Raw genomic sequence first — 17,256 nt, forward strand, 5'->3', positions numbered from 1 at the left:
TGAGAAGAAGACAAGCACAGCACAGAACAGCCTTAAATTGTCCTTTTTCTGATAAGACACGCCATTTTTTTTGTCGGTGTGATTCCTAATTTATGAATTTAAAGGTTATAATTTCAATTTAATTCAATTAAAAATTATTTAAAAGTATTTTTATTGTAAATTTTCATTTTTAATAATAATTTTTTAATATAAAAATTATATTATAAAAGAATGATTTTCATATAAATATATTATAATTTCTCTTTAAATAAATTCAAACTCTCATTTTTCACGTGGAAGTGGGGTCCACATTTGCGGATTTTTTTCTTTCTTTGTGTCCACATTTGATGTGTGCGCCCACCCATGTGCGATGGTTCCATTTTGTTCCCAGCTGTCGAATGGGCATGGCTGATGTGGAAGCTGTACCTGTCCGTATTTTCTTTCCTTTTTTTTTTTCATAATTATTGTGACGTGGCTATTTTTTAACTCAAATTTTTAATTATTTTTAAAATGACGAGGCTGTTTTGTGACATGACGTGAAAGGCGTGAAGCGTGAACCACTCATTTTTTTCCAATCAAATAAAATTATTTTCAAAAATAATTAAAAAAACCCAAGGCTTTCTTTTAGTTAATATAAATATATTAAATTGTATTTTCAAGTTAGCCGTCACTAGAAGTCAAAATTGGGAGATCACAATTATGCAATACACTTAAATAATATTTAATTAAAATTTATTAATATTTATAAATATATTAATATTTTTTACACTTATTATAAGAAAGATGGACCACAGTATAATTTTATCCCTAATCAATCAAGTTTAATTTTATCTTAAAAATTAATTAATAAAAAAAATTTATCAAAATCTTAAATATGATGTAAATATTTTATCTCAAATTAATGTGAGATAATATTTATAATTAAAAATATTTTTCTAGCATCAATTTAATACGTTTAAAATAATGAATTTTAAAATGAAACAGAAAATTATTTTCTGTTTAATAAATAAAAGTGAGTTAAATATTTTTATTAATAATATCTTTCATATCGATTTAATGCATTTAGAATAAATAAATTTTTAAAATGTTATTAAGAAAAATAAAATTTTAATTAATTTTTTTATTAAGTAATATATATTTTTTAAGTTGCTATATAATACCTCTTTATTTCACTAGAAAAATATATTGCAAGCAAATAAATAAATAAATGCAATTCTAACCTAATAATTTGTCTTAAAAATATTGTTAGGTAATTGCAGCTGATCAGATGCCAACCAATTATAATAAAAAATGATAATTAGTACTTATATTAAATATAATATATTGAGTCAGTAATATTTATTGTATTGTCAATTAGATTTGGTGAAATATCACTTTCCAAAATCATATATTAGGTTTTTTAAAATGGCGTAATTTGAGTACTTAACAATTTAATCATTTTATTTAATTAACTTGAAATTTTAATTACTATATAAAAGCTTTAGGGTAAAATTTTAGACATTGACTTTCACATAAAATATTTTTTAAAAAGTATTTTTTGAAAAAAAATATATTTTTTTTTTATATTTTATAGAGTTTGAAGCACTTAAAAAGAATAAGTTAATTGAAAATATTTTTCTATTTAAAGGAAAAATTAATTTTTTTAAATACTTTTTCTTTCTTAACATTGCAACTAAATGATAAAAAAATAGAAAATATTTTTCATATATAAAGCTCTATTTATTTCGTGGAAAATGAAAAATATTTTTTATGAAAAAATATTTTCTAAAAAAATATTTTTCATAAAATATTTTCCGTTATTTAGTTGTAATATTAAATTTATTGCATGTATTTATATCATGTATGTATAAATATTTTCATATTTTAATAAAATTATCAAAGTCTAGAAAATAGAAAATAATTTAGTTTTCCCTTTGATTGAGAAAATATTTTTCGTTGATTCAATTTTCTGAGTGTCTCAAATACTAGAAAATACAAAAAATATTTTCTATAAAATAAAAGGAAACCTAAATTATTTTTCACGAAATAAATGGAAAGTTGAATACATTTTAATAGTAATTCACATATTAATTTTTAATGTTTATTAATTAAAATTGCACATAAATATATTGTATTTGATAAACATATTTTTAAAATCAATTTTCATTCATAACATTTTTTAAATTAATAATAAGTATCAGAATTTAAATTTATAATAATTCATTTGTAACATTAAAAATAAAATAAAAATGAAGGTAATAGTTTTATTAAAAAAAAATAAAGATTGTAATTAAAAGAAGAAAGGTGGAATCACATGTTTTGTAACATTTTAATCATGGTGATCTGCAAATGCTCAATGGGTTTTGTTTCACTGACCACAGCTCATGGTGAGCTATTACTTCTTTTATATATATATATATATATATATATATAATATTTGATGAAGGATGTGACAATGACAAATTTTAAATTCTATTAAAAAAAGTCATCACTTTCCTTAAAAAAGGGGTCAACCCTTCCATCATTCAATTTAAATATCATTTACTATATGCATTTATTGTGTACATCTACCTTATCAGAAATTGATAAATAATTCAAAATTATTGTGAATTTTTTCTAAAAATATAATAAAATCTATTATATATATATATATATATATATATATATATATATATATATATATATATAAGAATATAATTTTTAATTAGCTATAAGAAATTTCCTTGAAATATAGACTTGTTACAAGTGAACGTACAAAAAAAAAAAAACTCATAAATAACAAAAACAAATTTATGGACTAAATTTAATATTTTTTGATTTAAATAAAAAATTTTAAAATTTAAATTTTTAATTTTTGAATTAAATTTCTTAATTTAAAGTAAAAAATAAGAAGTTTAATTTTTTTATTTTCTTTATTTTTAGATTAAATTAAATTTAAATCGAACCTTTTGAATTAATTACAGAATAGTCGGTGAGCCATGCGTCATTACATATTGTATAAAAAAAAAGTCATAAAAAATTCCAATAAAATGATGTATTGAAAGTTAATTTCAAGTATTAATTGCATTTTGTTCTAAAGCTTTCATAATTAAATAAACCTAAATAATTATTCAGCCTCTTTATTATATTAACATTAATGATTTAATTTTTGCATTTTAAAAATATATAATTTAATTACTTATATTAAGTTTTATTAATTATTTGGTTTCTAAAAGTATTAATAATGATAAAAATTTATAGATGAAAATGTTTATAATGATAAAAATTTATGAACGAAATTTTTATCATTAATGCTAAAAATAGAGAAAAACAAATAAAATGACGAAAGTGTATGCTAAAATCAAAATTTAGAGATTAATTAATGAATTTTCTAAAATACAAGGATCAAGTCATTAATTCATTATAATACATGGACTAAATAATAATTTTTCTTAAAAAAAAAAGTCTTCAAATTAGTTTAAAATTAATGCTAATCATATCTTGTTTTAAATAGAGAATATTTTACTCATTCCTAATTCCAACTACAATTCCAAAGTAGAATTTAACATGATTTTCCATTTTCTTGCATGAATCAAATTCCTTGAGAGTAATGTTGTTTAATATTTGGGGAAACTTGAACATGGTTTTCCATTTTCTTGTTAAACCTAATTACTTGATGCTACTTCTTGTTAATTATTTAGAAGATATAGTCTTTAACTTAATAGTTTAGATAAATGGAAAACCACTCAACCTTCAAACTTGTGATGTGGACAAAATCAATATTGGAAATTTTTTTTTTTCTTTTAATTTTAATATAATATCTGTTTGGCGTTTAGTATTAAAATTAGAGAGTCAAAACTATTTAAAAAAAATTATTTTAAATGTTATTAAAAAAATAATAAAAGAGAGAGAGAAGAAAAAAAATGAAAAGAAAGAAATGAAAATCATGTGCACATATTGAAGAAGCAGTCTGGCGTGTAGTCTATGTGGGTGGATAAGATCATTGCCCTATAGCCTGCCTTTATAAAAGCTTCAGTTTGTGTGCATATTCATACAACTCTATTTGGTGAAAGGAGGAGACTTTTAGAGAGAGAGAGTAGGGGATGGGAAATGTAGGAGAAATTGAGGAAATAGAGAAGTGGGTTTCACCAGCTGCAGTCAAAAGATCAATGCCTATTCTGTCTTTAAACCATGTCTCATTTGTTTGCAAATCTGTTCCTGAATCTGTAAGGTTCTATGAGGATGTTTTAGGATTTGTACTCATCAAAAGACCTTCTTCCTTCAATTTTGAAGGAGCTTGGTATGCCCATTTCTTCTCTCTCTCTCTCTCTCTCTTGTTTTCTTCCTTAAATTGCAATTTTTTTCATTGTTTTAGTTAAAGGATTGTTGGGTATCCAGGATGCTTTGTCATTTTTTTTTTTGGTGATGCTTTTTGATTTTTGTTTCCCTTCAAACCCATTATTGAACATGGGGAATCATGAAATTTATACATTTTTTAGGCTAAAGAAAGCTTCATTTCTAGAGAGATTAGATTTGAACTTTCAATAAGTATAATGGTTCTTCAAGCTTTCTTCAATTGTCATTATACCATCCCAAAATGTTAGTCTTGGGAAGCTTTTCTAAATTTTAGAAGCATGAATATAACAATTGGATCATCTTGTTTGAGATCTGTGAAAAATTTTTGGTCAATTACAAAACCAAAATCCAAAAGGGATTTAAATGCTTTTGGCTTTTGCAAAAGAAACACTATAGTTCTTTGACTAAGCAGAATAATGATTTAGTCACTACTTCTGTAATTTTCAAAATAAAATAACATTTTAGTCTATTAATTTTAAACTTTTGAAAACTTGTGGCCAAAATTCTATTAAATGGTATGTAGGAATCTCAATAGAACTAAGAATGCATAGGCCCATTGCATTTCCTATGTGTTTTTGTGCCAAAAAGATACAATCAAAGCAATACATTGTTGATTTTTCTTGCCCAAGAAAGCATATATATAAATGTTGTTTTGGGGTGTAAATTATGCATTTCTATATTTATTGAGTTTACTTAACATTCACATGTACCATAAACATCAATTTAATAGAATTTTTCATTTTTTAATGATTGAAAGATTTGATAATATCATTTGAAATAATTTGGGACAACATTATAGTTTTTTAAATATTATACAAGAGAATTGAATGGAAACCCACACAATCATATAATTTTTTATTATTAGATTTCTATTTTTTCAAAATGATTTTTTTTTAAATTAAAAAAGAATTAAATTTTTTTTTACTTATTATAATTCTAAATATAAAAATTGATAAAAAAAAATAATTGAATTAAATTTTTTTATAAATTTTTAATTTTTAAATAGACTATATATATATTTTGAGAGTTGAAATTGAAATTACTTTATAACTTGTCTAATGAAATGATTTCTGTTTTACTCTAAAATTTTAATTAAATTGCTAAACTTTTAGGAGGCATGTGAATTTGAGAGATGCAATGAATTTGGAGCTTTTATGCTATTCCCTGTTTTTTTATATTATTTTTAGTAGATATTATGAAGTTTATTGGAGCTTGTATCTCTTTTCCTTCCCACAAACCCTCAATTAATTTTGCAATGAACATTTCATTTTTTTTTTCTTTAAATATTTTTGCTCAATCAATTTTGAGGGCAAATTTGGAAATGTAGGCAATTGTATACATGCTGGAGAACTGAATTGACCCCCACCAGACATTAATTATTATTTATTTATTGGTCCCACAAATGTGCATTATTGTAATAATGGTAGTATCACAATTTCAATTATTGCTTAGAAGGACCTCACTTTACATGACATTGATCTTTTTATACTACATGCATCTATTGAAAATTATGGTTTTTTATATTATCACTCATTTAAAAATTCAAATTTCCTGATGGGTATTTATTTGTATAATGTTTTACAATAATACAACTACTGTTTATAAGATATATAGGATTCATTAGACTAAGATTTTGATAATAAAAAACGTGCACACAGAACTGAACATTATTTTGCCATTTCTTTTTCTTAGCTCATGCCATGACCAACTACTGGGGTTAATAATTGGTATGCTGTCTCTTGGGTGATTATTGGTTGAATGAAGTGGCTTTCATTGAGATAATAGCCTCTCTTATTCACCAAGGTTTTCATGAAATTTTATATTTTCATGTTGATAGCAACTCTGCTTGGTCAAAATATTTGCTTAATAATTTGCATCGCCCTGCTTATGATAAAGAGCTTAAACACTGAAGTGGGTGCTTTGCAGGTTGTTCAACTATGGAGTTGGCATTCATTTGCTTGAATCAGATAAAGTCCCATCAAAGAAAGGTGCAATCAATCCAAAAGACAACCACACTTCCTTCCAATGTTCAGACATGGATCTTGTTGTTAAAAAACTAGAGGAGAAGAACATTGAGTATGTGACCGCAGTTGTAGAAGAGGGTGGCATTACAGTTGATCAGCTCTTCTTCCATGACCCAGATGGCTACATGGTTGAGATATGCAATTGTCATGTTCTCCCAGTTCTTCCTCTTTCATCATGCCCTCTCAAGCTACCTAAATCCAATGGGAACCTGACATCACCAACACACTATGGTATGTGTCTAAGTCATTTTTCTTTAAACACAATCTTTTGATCTCTGTCAAAAGTTGGATGGTTACATATTTGAATAATAATGCAGGGAATAGAAGCTGGGAGATGGCTTGCTCCGGAGTTGCTTCTCTGATGATGGAGAACTTGGCGGTGGACATGATGGACATTTCAATCTAACGAATTGGATTGGACGAGTGATCAACGCAAGTTTTGATTGAGTATTCTGAAAAAATTGTTGTGTATGCATTGTATAAAAATAAGTCGCTGGCTGGGGGACCGGGGGTGTTCAGCTTTGGGTTTTGGTTGTGAGGAGTTTCTCAAGTTCCATTGAAACAGTATGCTTCTTAAATTGGTTTGATTTTGTGGACAATCTCTCTCTCATCTTCTTTGCCATGCACTTCTGCAGTGTTATAAAAAAAAAAAAAAAAAAACTAAATATTGCATTATTAAATTAAAAAAAAAAACCAATTATGAGGGGAAAAGAAATAATTTGACAAAGAAATACGATGAAGTGGATTGCACTTTCAATCAAAACACTGCTGTCCTTTTCTAATATACTTTTAACCATCAAACCTGAAATGTTCTGTGTTACTCTAGAAACAAGTAATCTGAAGGTGCTCATAAGCATAGCTACAACAAAGAATTAGTCAGAAAAGATGAAAGGCATCAAAATAATGTTTGTAAACTAACAATTACAGAGTTGATGAGATAAAGTGCCTCAGGAACAGTGCCACTTCAACATAATCAGCTCATTTTTCAGTTCACAATGACTAACATGTTACAATTGTACAACAACATATTTGACAGAGCCAAATTTGAAAGGTTGTGACCTACAAGGAACTATCTCTGTCAGTCAAATATTTTCAGAATTAAAATTTTAAATTACATTTGGCCATGAGCCTATCAGGGAGCAAGGGGAAGAATTTGTGTGGAGTTGGAAAGAATATAAAGAAGAGAGTAATTAATGCAATGGCATCAGAAAGTAGCAGTTGTTTAGTGTCATTCACCTAAGGAGATGACAACAAAAACATCATCAAGTGACCATTTTCTTGGTTTTGACTTCTCAGGAGGGTTAATTATAGCATGATCTCTATTTGCAAGGCGATACCCAATCACAATTTCTTTTCTTTGACGTCCCCTAATCATTATTTCATAATAACAAAGCTCTTCTTGGTCAAATAGGTAAAATTCTGCAGGTTTAATACACATCTCATTCCCCTGCAAATAAAAATCAATTGAGCACACATGAATAGTTACTCACTGGATACTGAAACAGTATACTAGCTCATGTGCAAGATGTGGAAAAAAAAAAAAAAGACACAAACCTTAATAGATCAATGCCCCTATTATAGAATTCTAAAATACAAACAATCCATAGTAACGCTAAAGCATGGGATTAGGCATGAAAGGTACCTCCTCTGCAAAGAGTTCCTCTAGTACACGATTTATTTGCTTGTCTTCAGCCACCATTGCCAGAGCCATACTTACCAGTTCATTTGACAGCACATAGTCACTGATTCTGGACACTGAGACCAGGTTCCTAGTCCTAGAATCCAGGATTTCACTAATGATTATTGATTTGTCTGAAGCTTGCTGTATTTCACGGATCCAAGAGCTATGTGAGAAACCAGAAAACCGTAAAGATGTTGACTTTGTATCTCTAGAAGGGAGACGCTTTGACTGCAATCCATGGGGAACGAAGAGAAAGCTCTTATCAATAATCAGATTATTAAACACAAAAAGATCATAGAATTGCACTTTTGCCACTGTTATAGAGATGCCTGGGAAAACACATGCAAATTCTCTCCGTGCTCGCATTTCCAACGCAAATATCTTTCATTTACCGTAACACCTTATCTCCCCAAAATTAGGAGCAGAACATATATATTGCAAGTTACAGCACCAAGTCCCATCATCAGTTTCAACCTTCACATGCACATGACTGTACAATGAAAATGTCTCTCTCTTACATGATGTGCGTCACCATAATTTATCGTGAAAAATACCATCAATTAGCTGCTTGCTAATAAAAACTATCAACACCGGCCAAAATCTAAATCAATTATCACATATATACTGATGGAGTTTGCCATTTGAACTTGACAAGTAGCTAAATGAGGAACAGAAATTCACTAGGAGAACCATAATATTTTCAGATGCTCAAGTAAATGGTGTTACTAAATAAAAAAGGGAAGGGAAGAGAGAGCCGTCCAAAATAATATAGCAATTTAGCAGTCTGATATCCTAAAGCAAGGAGGCAGCAACAACAGTTTTACCTGTATATCTCGAATAAGAAGAAGGGTAGCAAGAGATCGTGAGTCAGAATGCACAACAGAGTCCTCTAACGACTCATCTGCAAGAATTAATATCTGTCCCTTAAGAGTTAGTAATAAGTAGTAAAAGTGAGCTCATAGAAGAAAATCTGAAATGTGCTTGTGTATGACAAGAAAAGTTTCATTTTAAATGCAAATGAGTTTCTGAAAAAGTTGTTGAGTAATCCTACAACAATAAATATTTTGGTTATTATTACTCAACACTACCAAAATACTTGACAGCTGTTAACGGACCCTTGCTTAGCAAAACAAACGCATAAATTATTCACACAGTAGTAGATCCACACTGTCAAGGGGAGCTTGTTTAGCTCTAAACCAAAATCAATGGTGAGCCCAATGCAATTTCCTGGGCAGTCTCCCTTCAATGTTCAAATTTTCTTCAGTTCTCCGCCTCTAAAGCAACCTTTCGCACCTAATGCTTCTTCTCCAGTCTCCACTATCAGTTTAGTGAGTCAATTGAGCTTCGTATCTAGTAAAGCTTATTTCCTTCCAAATCCTTCCTCTAACTTAACATGGGATTCAGTGACTTCTATTGAAGAGTCTTAATCTTTATATGGCAAGCTTATAAATCCTAGAATTGTTTGAGATCCTAAGTTGATGGTCTTCAATGTCAAGGTGAAACTGAAGTAAAAAGAAAGAAAGTGATGCCACTTACAGAATCAAAAGTTTCCAGAGGAAGATTCTCCAAATGCCGTCTGATGACTGCATTTCCCTCATAGTGGACAAGTTTTATGTTCTCCAATCCAGAAATATCAAGTCCACCATCAGTAAGCTTCTTTTCTCTTTCTTTTTCTGGGACCTCATTAAACATCCAGAGTTCTGAACCTGGAGCCAGTAATGCCTCTAGAACCTGAGAAATGACAGGACCAAAAAAAACAAGCTATAGCTCTGTAATATTTAACTAATTTCTTCTTTTGCAGTCATGTAAATTTCATCAATTAAGCCACCTAAAAATGCTTCTGAACAGAAAGGGGCTTGAGGGTAATATTAAAATTGTATACTGCATACCATTATCATGTCATCAATGTCACGACGCCAGCCACAGAACAGTATCTTCTCTGGATATTTTGGAGGATCAATCAGTTTTGGACAAGAACCTCCACGTACCTGGACTAAGGATAAGCACATGTAAGAAAAGATAACACAGCTGAAAAGGTTCTAACCTCTAACACGGAATTTAACATATCAGAGGACATGCAACTAGTTAGTGCATGTAATCTACTTGATTACAGTATAAATCATTTATGATTCTCCCTCTCTCTCTCTCTTTCTCTCTCTCTCTCTCTCTAATAGGAAGAAAAATAATAATAGAAACAAAGCTCAAGTATCTCTCCAAGAAAGAATAAAAACAGTTGCAATAATTCAAACAAAGCATAGACCATTAATTAGGAAAGGGAACTATATGTTATCAGCTTTAAATGGCGGCAAAAGAAAAGGACTAGCAGATATGTGTACTGCATGATGTGTAACGGGTATGTCATTTTTTTTTTATTATTGTTAATTTAAACTCAATATGATAAACTTATCTCTATAATTGTAAGCATTATTAAGACTTGAACTTCTCAACTTCCCAAGCTGCAAATCATTAATGCAGAATACATTTTATGCACAAAACCATCTTTCTGCTATATCAAATGTAAAATGGACAACCTTGGGAAGAGGAACTGGAGCATAAGTGTCATCATCCTCAGCTATGACAAGAATCTCATCCCCTTCTTTTAGAACATATTTATCATCGGGGTTTAAGTTAATCTTCCCACCTTCTGCAGCAACCTTAACCCCACAAGGAATTGCATCAGGAAATGAAATAAGCACATCTTCAAAATGCAGACCATCTAACTGAGGCCACCTTTTGATGTAAAATTCCGCATTCTCAAACCCTAATATATCTTCCCAAATCTGGTGAAAAGAAGGAAAACATTAAGTTACACTAAATTGCAGAAAAGGAAACAAGGGAAACTGAGTAACTACAATTGCTTAGAGATTGTCATCAAACCCAAAGGGTGTAACACTTGTAACTGAATGAATCAATAAACAAATAATTATAGATAGCATTAAATCTAGGTTGGCAATGGGAGGAAATTTTAACCTTGTAGCCAAATGATCACGAACAGAATTAGACAAGGATAAAAAATGCAGAGTGTTTATACATTAATACAACCATCAAAACTAAAACAGGTTTTTGCCCAATTTGCAATCAAATATAAAAAACTTAAAAAGGCCAAGCATGAGGACTGGCATTATTTGGGTAATGTCAAGAGTCCCACATCTAAAGATTACTAGGAATTCAAAGGGCTTATAAGGGTGGATGGCTAACTACCTAATTGGTTACTTTTTACATTTTAACAATGGTTAGTCCAAACTCAAGTAAGCCCAACTCACACTTCACGGACTCTTACCTTGACCCACTTATTCTCCTCCACCCATTCAATTCAAGTTTTTGATATGGTATTAGAGCAAATCTGGCCCTGTTCAATTCAAATGTCAAGGTTTCCGGTGTTGCCGCTGCGTCAATTCAAGGTTTCAAGGGAGGATTTCAAATTTCAAAGTGTCTCTCATCAACAAATTTTGATGAAGGGGCTTCCCAATTATATTAGGGCTCAAAGAGGCCAAAGCAAATGTTAGCATCATGGGGAAGCAGTGTCTTTAGATGAGGCACCTGTATTCTTAGATTATTCTAGTCTTTAACCTAGATTCAACTTCAACTAACAGCAGATCTATTATCAATATCGACTTTTCACTTTTAGTGATGCTTCATCACAAGGTAAGACAATGCTTTATGTGGATAAAAGTCAAGTATGATATTTAGAGTCTCATGTTCACAATGCCTATGAAGGCACATACTCTTTATGTGTAAAGAAGCAGATTGGAAAGGAAGGAGGGAGAATAGGCATAATCATTGTCCCCCATAAAACTGAAATACAATAAATACCACATTTTTCAAAAGTAACCAAAACTTGTCTGAATAACCTGTGCAAGGCCGGGTTGTAGAGCACATTGGATCATCAAACGTCCAATCACATCATGTGCAACAACTGTTTCAGTGAGTTCTCCTCCTACAAGCTTCACCAGAGGTTCATTGTCAAGATCACTCATCTCCACAACAACATGACCCTTCAAGCCCTCTTTAACTCCTGTTAGGCTAAGCACAACTCTTAAAGCACGTGCATCACTCTAGCAACAATAAAACAAATACTTCAAGAATGTTTCATCAGAGTATAAAAATCAAAGAATTAGATAGCACCTGGGAAAGAACCTGATCTGCATTTTCATCAGATGCTAATACAATGATAGCACGTGCCTTAGATACTGAAACCTAAGAATTAGGAAATACAAAAGTCAATCCACAACTAAGAGCCCTACAAAAGCTAAGCAAAAAATAAAATGAAAACCACTGAACATACTTTCTTTAAGTCAGCCACGATAAGAGGGCTGCCACTTCTGCATATAACAGATGTACCCATGAAATCAAATTCTAGCTTGGCAATATCCATCTCCATTTCCTCCTTGTCTCTTTCTGCAAGAACAACAACAACACCGCCACCAACACTCTTGTTTGCTATTGCTAGCTGCTTCAAAAGTGAACCCTACAACCAAAACACCGTCTTTTTATGCTCTTCATTAAAAAGCATCAGCACTATAACCCTAAGATTTGAACATTATTGCTCTTTTACAAAAGAGAATAAGGAGGAAACAAGAAAAAAAAAAAAATCACATTAGCTGCTAAGGTGCCAGTTTTGAGTGCATTTCAGGTTCATTTAGCAGTTCAAAGGCGAAATCAAAACAAAAAGAAACCTTCTATGGATTTAAGAAATGAAGTGAAATGACATGAGAATGTTATAAAAAGCCATAGCAACAAGTCTCACCTCAATATTTATACATCCTACAACAAACTACAGTGAAATCTATAACAAATTCCACAAATTCCACAAATATAAAGAGATATTAACAAAATCATATTTCCCTATGATCCATTCTATTAATGAAAATACAAAAAGGAATATAACATACAAAATCTCCTCTAACAACTGATCACAACAGCCAAACCACCCGGAGCGTTCCTTGACATTAATCCGCATCTGATAATCCATTACTCCTTAATTTGGAGTTGGCAATGCTATACGACATCTCATACAATTCCAAGAAGTTACAATACATCACTAGAGAAATTGGGCGCTAATCTAGCACACGATTTATCTATGACTTTTGGATTGTTGTGCATCCAAGATAGTAATAAAAAATTAGAACATGTTGAAAAACAAAAAGGCATCAAAGTTCAAAGTTTCCCAAGCGAATTACCAGTTTATCACTCCATCCAAGAATTAGTATATGGTCCTTTTCAATAACTTCACTCTTTCCTTTCCGCAGTGAATCTACTTTCTCTGAGATGGCATCTGAGACAAGTCCAAGCATCATAGCAAATATCAGCATGCCTCCTGAACTTATAGAGACTGAAACGATCCTTGGCCCAGTACCAACCCTATCTGCATGGTTTCCTGAGTCAGCTACAAATGTCCATGATAGCCAAAGGGCTTCAGAAAAGCTACCATCACTGACTGCATACAATGCCAAGCTGCCAAACACTATCAGAAATATGGTTGCAAAGAGTAGTGCAAGCAGCTTTGCATAAGGATAAACAGAGAAAAATACGTCCACCATATACGCAATCCTCTTCTTCAAGGGAACCTCCTCCTTCTTATTCTTTGTTCTTTTTGAGAGAGTCTTGATTTGTGGAAGGTAATCAAGATATTTGTAGAATACAAATGGCATAATGAGTGTGAATATCACAGTATACAAAGCGATAGTTCTACTGTCAGCATTTTGGAAGTAAAATGAGCTATAATCTTCATGTTGCAAAACTTCAATGCTGTTATTACCAACACCACCTTTGTTGCTACATGTTGTAAGAAGGTTAATAATCTCTTCCTGCAATTAAAAGACGATATTTATGAAAATATGGTCACAAACCACATATACCTGTGTTTAGTCATCATGCAGAGTGGCAGAGTAAGCAGAGTGAGTAAACACCCAACTCAGCTAAACAATCATATACACCTTTATCTATGCTCTTTTTCCCCATTATTTCTGAGTAACCTTCTAAGAGTTTCACCATTGGCATTTATTAGCTTTTCCCGTTTTAATTCTAATTTCTATAGCCACAACCAGAATAAGATTGTTTCAAGCTTTTGAACACAAATTTAATGCACCCTCTAAACTTTTGTAAATTATATAACGTACCTCTAGTTGTCTGACTTTACTCCGCAGGTGAATTGAATAAGATACAGATGATATACAAGAGAAAATGAGCTGCAACAGAAGATTAGCAACAAAATCATAAGCAATAGAACATATCAAAAAATACCAACTAAATCCATTTTCTACATTCAACCAATTCAATTCTTTTGACCCAACAGTTAATAATTCTTTTCCTTACATTCATTCATCAGCCCAAGAAAAGAAATGCTCAATTACTAAACACAACACTTTCTTTATTTTCTTTACTTATTTTTTGACCCATGGGGAAATAAATGGGAAAAGGAAATGGGTAAAGAAAATCTAAATTTTCATTTTTCTATGCCTTGAAAAGGTAAAAAAATAAAAACCGCTGAGACTGTAGCCAAAAGTAGAAAGGATTTTTTTGGTACATCAGAAAAGTAAACAAAAGTAATGTACTAATGAAAGAAATTGATAATATCATTTAAAAGAGAGATTAGAAAAAGAAAATCTTTTCCCATTTTCGGAACCAACAGTGTGAATATTCACAGTTATCTGTTTTTTTACTTTATTATTTAAATTTTAATTTCCTTTTCTCTGTAAGTCTCTTCTTCTATTTTCTCGGGAAACAAACAGAGACCAACATTATATATACCATCCAAACAAGGAGAAAAAAAAAAAGATAAAACAGAAAAACAGTAAAAAAAGAAATAGTTGAACGTACAAAATAAAAGACCAAAGCATGTCTCAATCTCCGACTGCTCCTTGAATCAGACCGAGTCACAGAACTCAGTGGAGTCACCAAAACTTGACTCGCCGCCGTTTTCACTTCCTTCTCTACCTTTAATTTCTCCCCTTTCACTTTCATCGAATTACTCGAGACACTTCCAGTCCCCTTCTTCTCCTCCACCACCTTATTATTACCACCACCACCACCACTACTACGCCGACCTTTCACTGTTACCCGATTCCCCGCCACGTGAGGTCCGAGAAAAGACGGGTACACCCAATCCCGACCAGAGAAGCTACTATCACTAATGCTACTACCACTACTATGAGCTGAAGACGCATCGTCGTTGCCGACGGAGACACGGAGATCGGGAAATGGAGAGCGGAGGGGAGGGGAAGGAGGGGAAGCAGAGATGTGGCGGACGGCGGGGAAAAGCGGGCCGGGAAAGTGAGTGGCATCGGAAATTGAGGTCTTGGATTTCTTTAGCAGCGGCGGTCTCTCTGCCTTCTTAGGGCTGGGATTTACAGCTATAGATGAAGCCGAAGGCGAGTCCTTCATTCCTCTTCTTCCTCTACAGAGAGATCTAATGAGAAGGAGCGAGTGCGTTTAGCTCGAAGCTAGAGAATAAGGAAACAAGGAGAGAGAGATAGAGATCTGTCAGTTTGATGATTGATTGTGATTGAGATTCAAAGGTGGGGTATGGGAGGATCTTTGCCGTCCGTGAATACTGTGTTGTAAAGGTAGGTCCCATGTGATGAAATAAACGGTGGTGATGAGAACGTGTGATCTTGTAACTGTGAGATCATTTCTTTTTTGCCGTTTTTCTATTTTTTTTAATTTCAGTTTTTTCAGTTGATATTTCCTTTGGTTGGGTTCGAAGGCGCTAAATTCCGGCGGTGGTGACTGGGATCCACGCCTGCAATATGCTTACGTGTAAATTGGAGTGCATACTGCAGAGTAGCCATGTGAATTTGTTCCCACCTTTTCCCTAATTTTTTTGGCTTTTTTTTTTAAATCGTGTTCACAAAATATTTTTATTTAAATAAATTATAAAAATATATATAGACTCGTTAAAAGGATGACTATAATTTAATTTCATATAATTTATAGTTTAATTTTTATATTTTTAAAATTAAATAATTTAATTTTTTAATTTTTATTATTATAACTTTATTAAATTACTATTAATTTTAATAAAAATACCAAATTGTCTTATTTTTAGATTTAATATAAAAATAATTTAATTTTTAAAATTTTATTCTCTTCATAATTTTGTTCTTGAAATTTTATTTTATTAATAATTTATTTTTATATTTTTAAAATATGATTCTCATTAAATTAAAAAAATTTTAAATTTAAATCATTAAAATATATATTAATTACATTAAGATACTCAAAATTTTAGTTAATTATAAAGCATATGTATTTTATAAATTAATTCTTAAATATTATAATTATTTATAAATAAGTCTTTATAACTTTAAAAAATTCTATTTATACCTTTATTATTTTAATAATATATAAATAATTATACATGTATATATCAATTTATAATATTTTTATATATTATATTTTATTATTATATATAAAAGAAAAAAAATATATGCATATAGATGTAAATTGTTATTAAAATAAAATTTTAAGAATTAATATTTTTTAATTTCAAAATAAAATTAAAAATATTTTGATATTTTTGTTAAAATTAAAGAGAATTAACTATAATTTTAATAGTATAAATTAATTTTTTAATAGAATTAACATGCAATGCAAGGACAGGATTATAAGGAAGAATCCCATTATAAAATTCCTTTTTTTTTCTCGGAATTGAGGTTTTACATTAAAAAAGAATTTAAAAAAAATATTAGTTTAAATAATATTATTGAAAATAATTAAAAATTATATTGTTATTATAAAATTTTATAATCAAAATATATTAAATTTATTTTTATATAAAATTTTAATTAATATTTTTAAAAAATAATTTTAATAGCAAAATCTACAACTTATTTGGATTAATGAAAAAGGACGGGAAGGAAAACAGGGGAAAATAAAGTGAGATGCCAATTTTTCTCTATGGATAAGCTTAAGAAAATAAGACAGAGAAATAAAATATTTAATATTATCCCCTGATTATTTTCTCCCCATTTTAAGAGAACGTGAATGAGAAAACATGAATAATATAGTTGGCAAGTGTACATTTCACCGTGAATTACATTTATACCCCTCCATTACGTATTTCATATCATCAATCTCAATCCATGTAATATAGACTTTTACTTCTCTACATTCCCTCACATTTTCCAATTTTGCACCTTGTTTCTTCGTTTTTGCTAATGCGACAATAAAAATCACCCTTCAACTTGAATTTAATTAATATTATCAAAATTTAAATTTATTTAAAATTTATTTTTAATTATTTAAATTTATTTCAAA

The 17,256-nt window shown here is 30.3% G+C and overlaps 2 protein-coding genes across 10 annotated transcripts; one reads left to right on the top strand and one right to left on the bottom strand.

The window, feature by feature from the left end:
• The first annotated feature begins 3,976 nt into the window (after window positions 1–3,976).
• LOC110642441 (glyoxylase I 4) lies at window positions 3,977–6,916 on the top strand. The gene is given in 3 exon segments (XM_058151116.1): window positions 3,977–4,237; window positions 6,220–6,548; window positions 6,551–6,916. Coding segments are annotated over 3 exon segments (699 nt in total). The 5' UTR covers window positions 3,977–4,040; the 3' UTR covers window positions 6,724–6,916.
• Window positions 6,554–15,538, bottom strand: LOC110642420 (ion channel DMI1). Of its 9 annotated transcripts, none has more exons than XM_058151112.1 (13): window positions 14,818–15,529; window positions 14,118–14,186; window positions 13,179–13,805; window positions 12,284–12,466; window positions 12,124–12,195; window positions 11,850–12,053; window positions 10,530–10,778; window positions 9,888–9,986; window positions 9,535–9,759; window positions 8,823–8,915; window positions 7,960–8,226; window positions 7,554–7,764; window positions 6,554–6,946 (listed from the first exon to the last, which is right to left on the bottom strand). In XM_058151112.1, the coding sequence occupies exons 1-13, from the start codon at window positions 15,379–15,381 to the stop codon at window positions 6,891–6,893; spliced, it is 2,919 nt and encodes a 972-aa protein (XP_058007095.1). In that variant the 5' UTR covers window positions 15,382–15,529; the 3' UTR covers window positions 6,554–6,890. The 9 variants fall into 9 exon arrangements, 8 of the variants coding, with proteins under 8 accessions (XP_058007095.1, XP_021650183.2, XP_058007096.1 ...); XM_021794491.2 differs by having other exon boundaries at window positions 12,136–12,195; window positions 14,818–15,527; XM_058151113.1 differs by having other exon boundaries at window positions 9,535–9,729; window positions 14,818–15,526.
• Between the last annotated feature and the right edge of the window lie 1,718 nt (window positions 15,539–17,256).

This window comes from Hevea brasiliensis, chromosome 8 (assembly GCF_030052815.1).
Source record: "Hevea brasiliensis isolate MT/VB/25A 57/8 chromosome 8, ASM3005281v1, whole genome shotgun sequence".
NCBI lineage: Eukaryota > Viridiplantae > Streptophyta > Magnoliopsida > Malpighiales > Euphorbiaceae > Hevea > Hevea brasiliensis.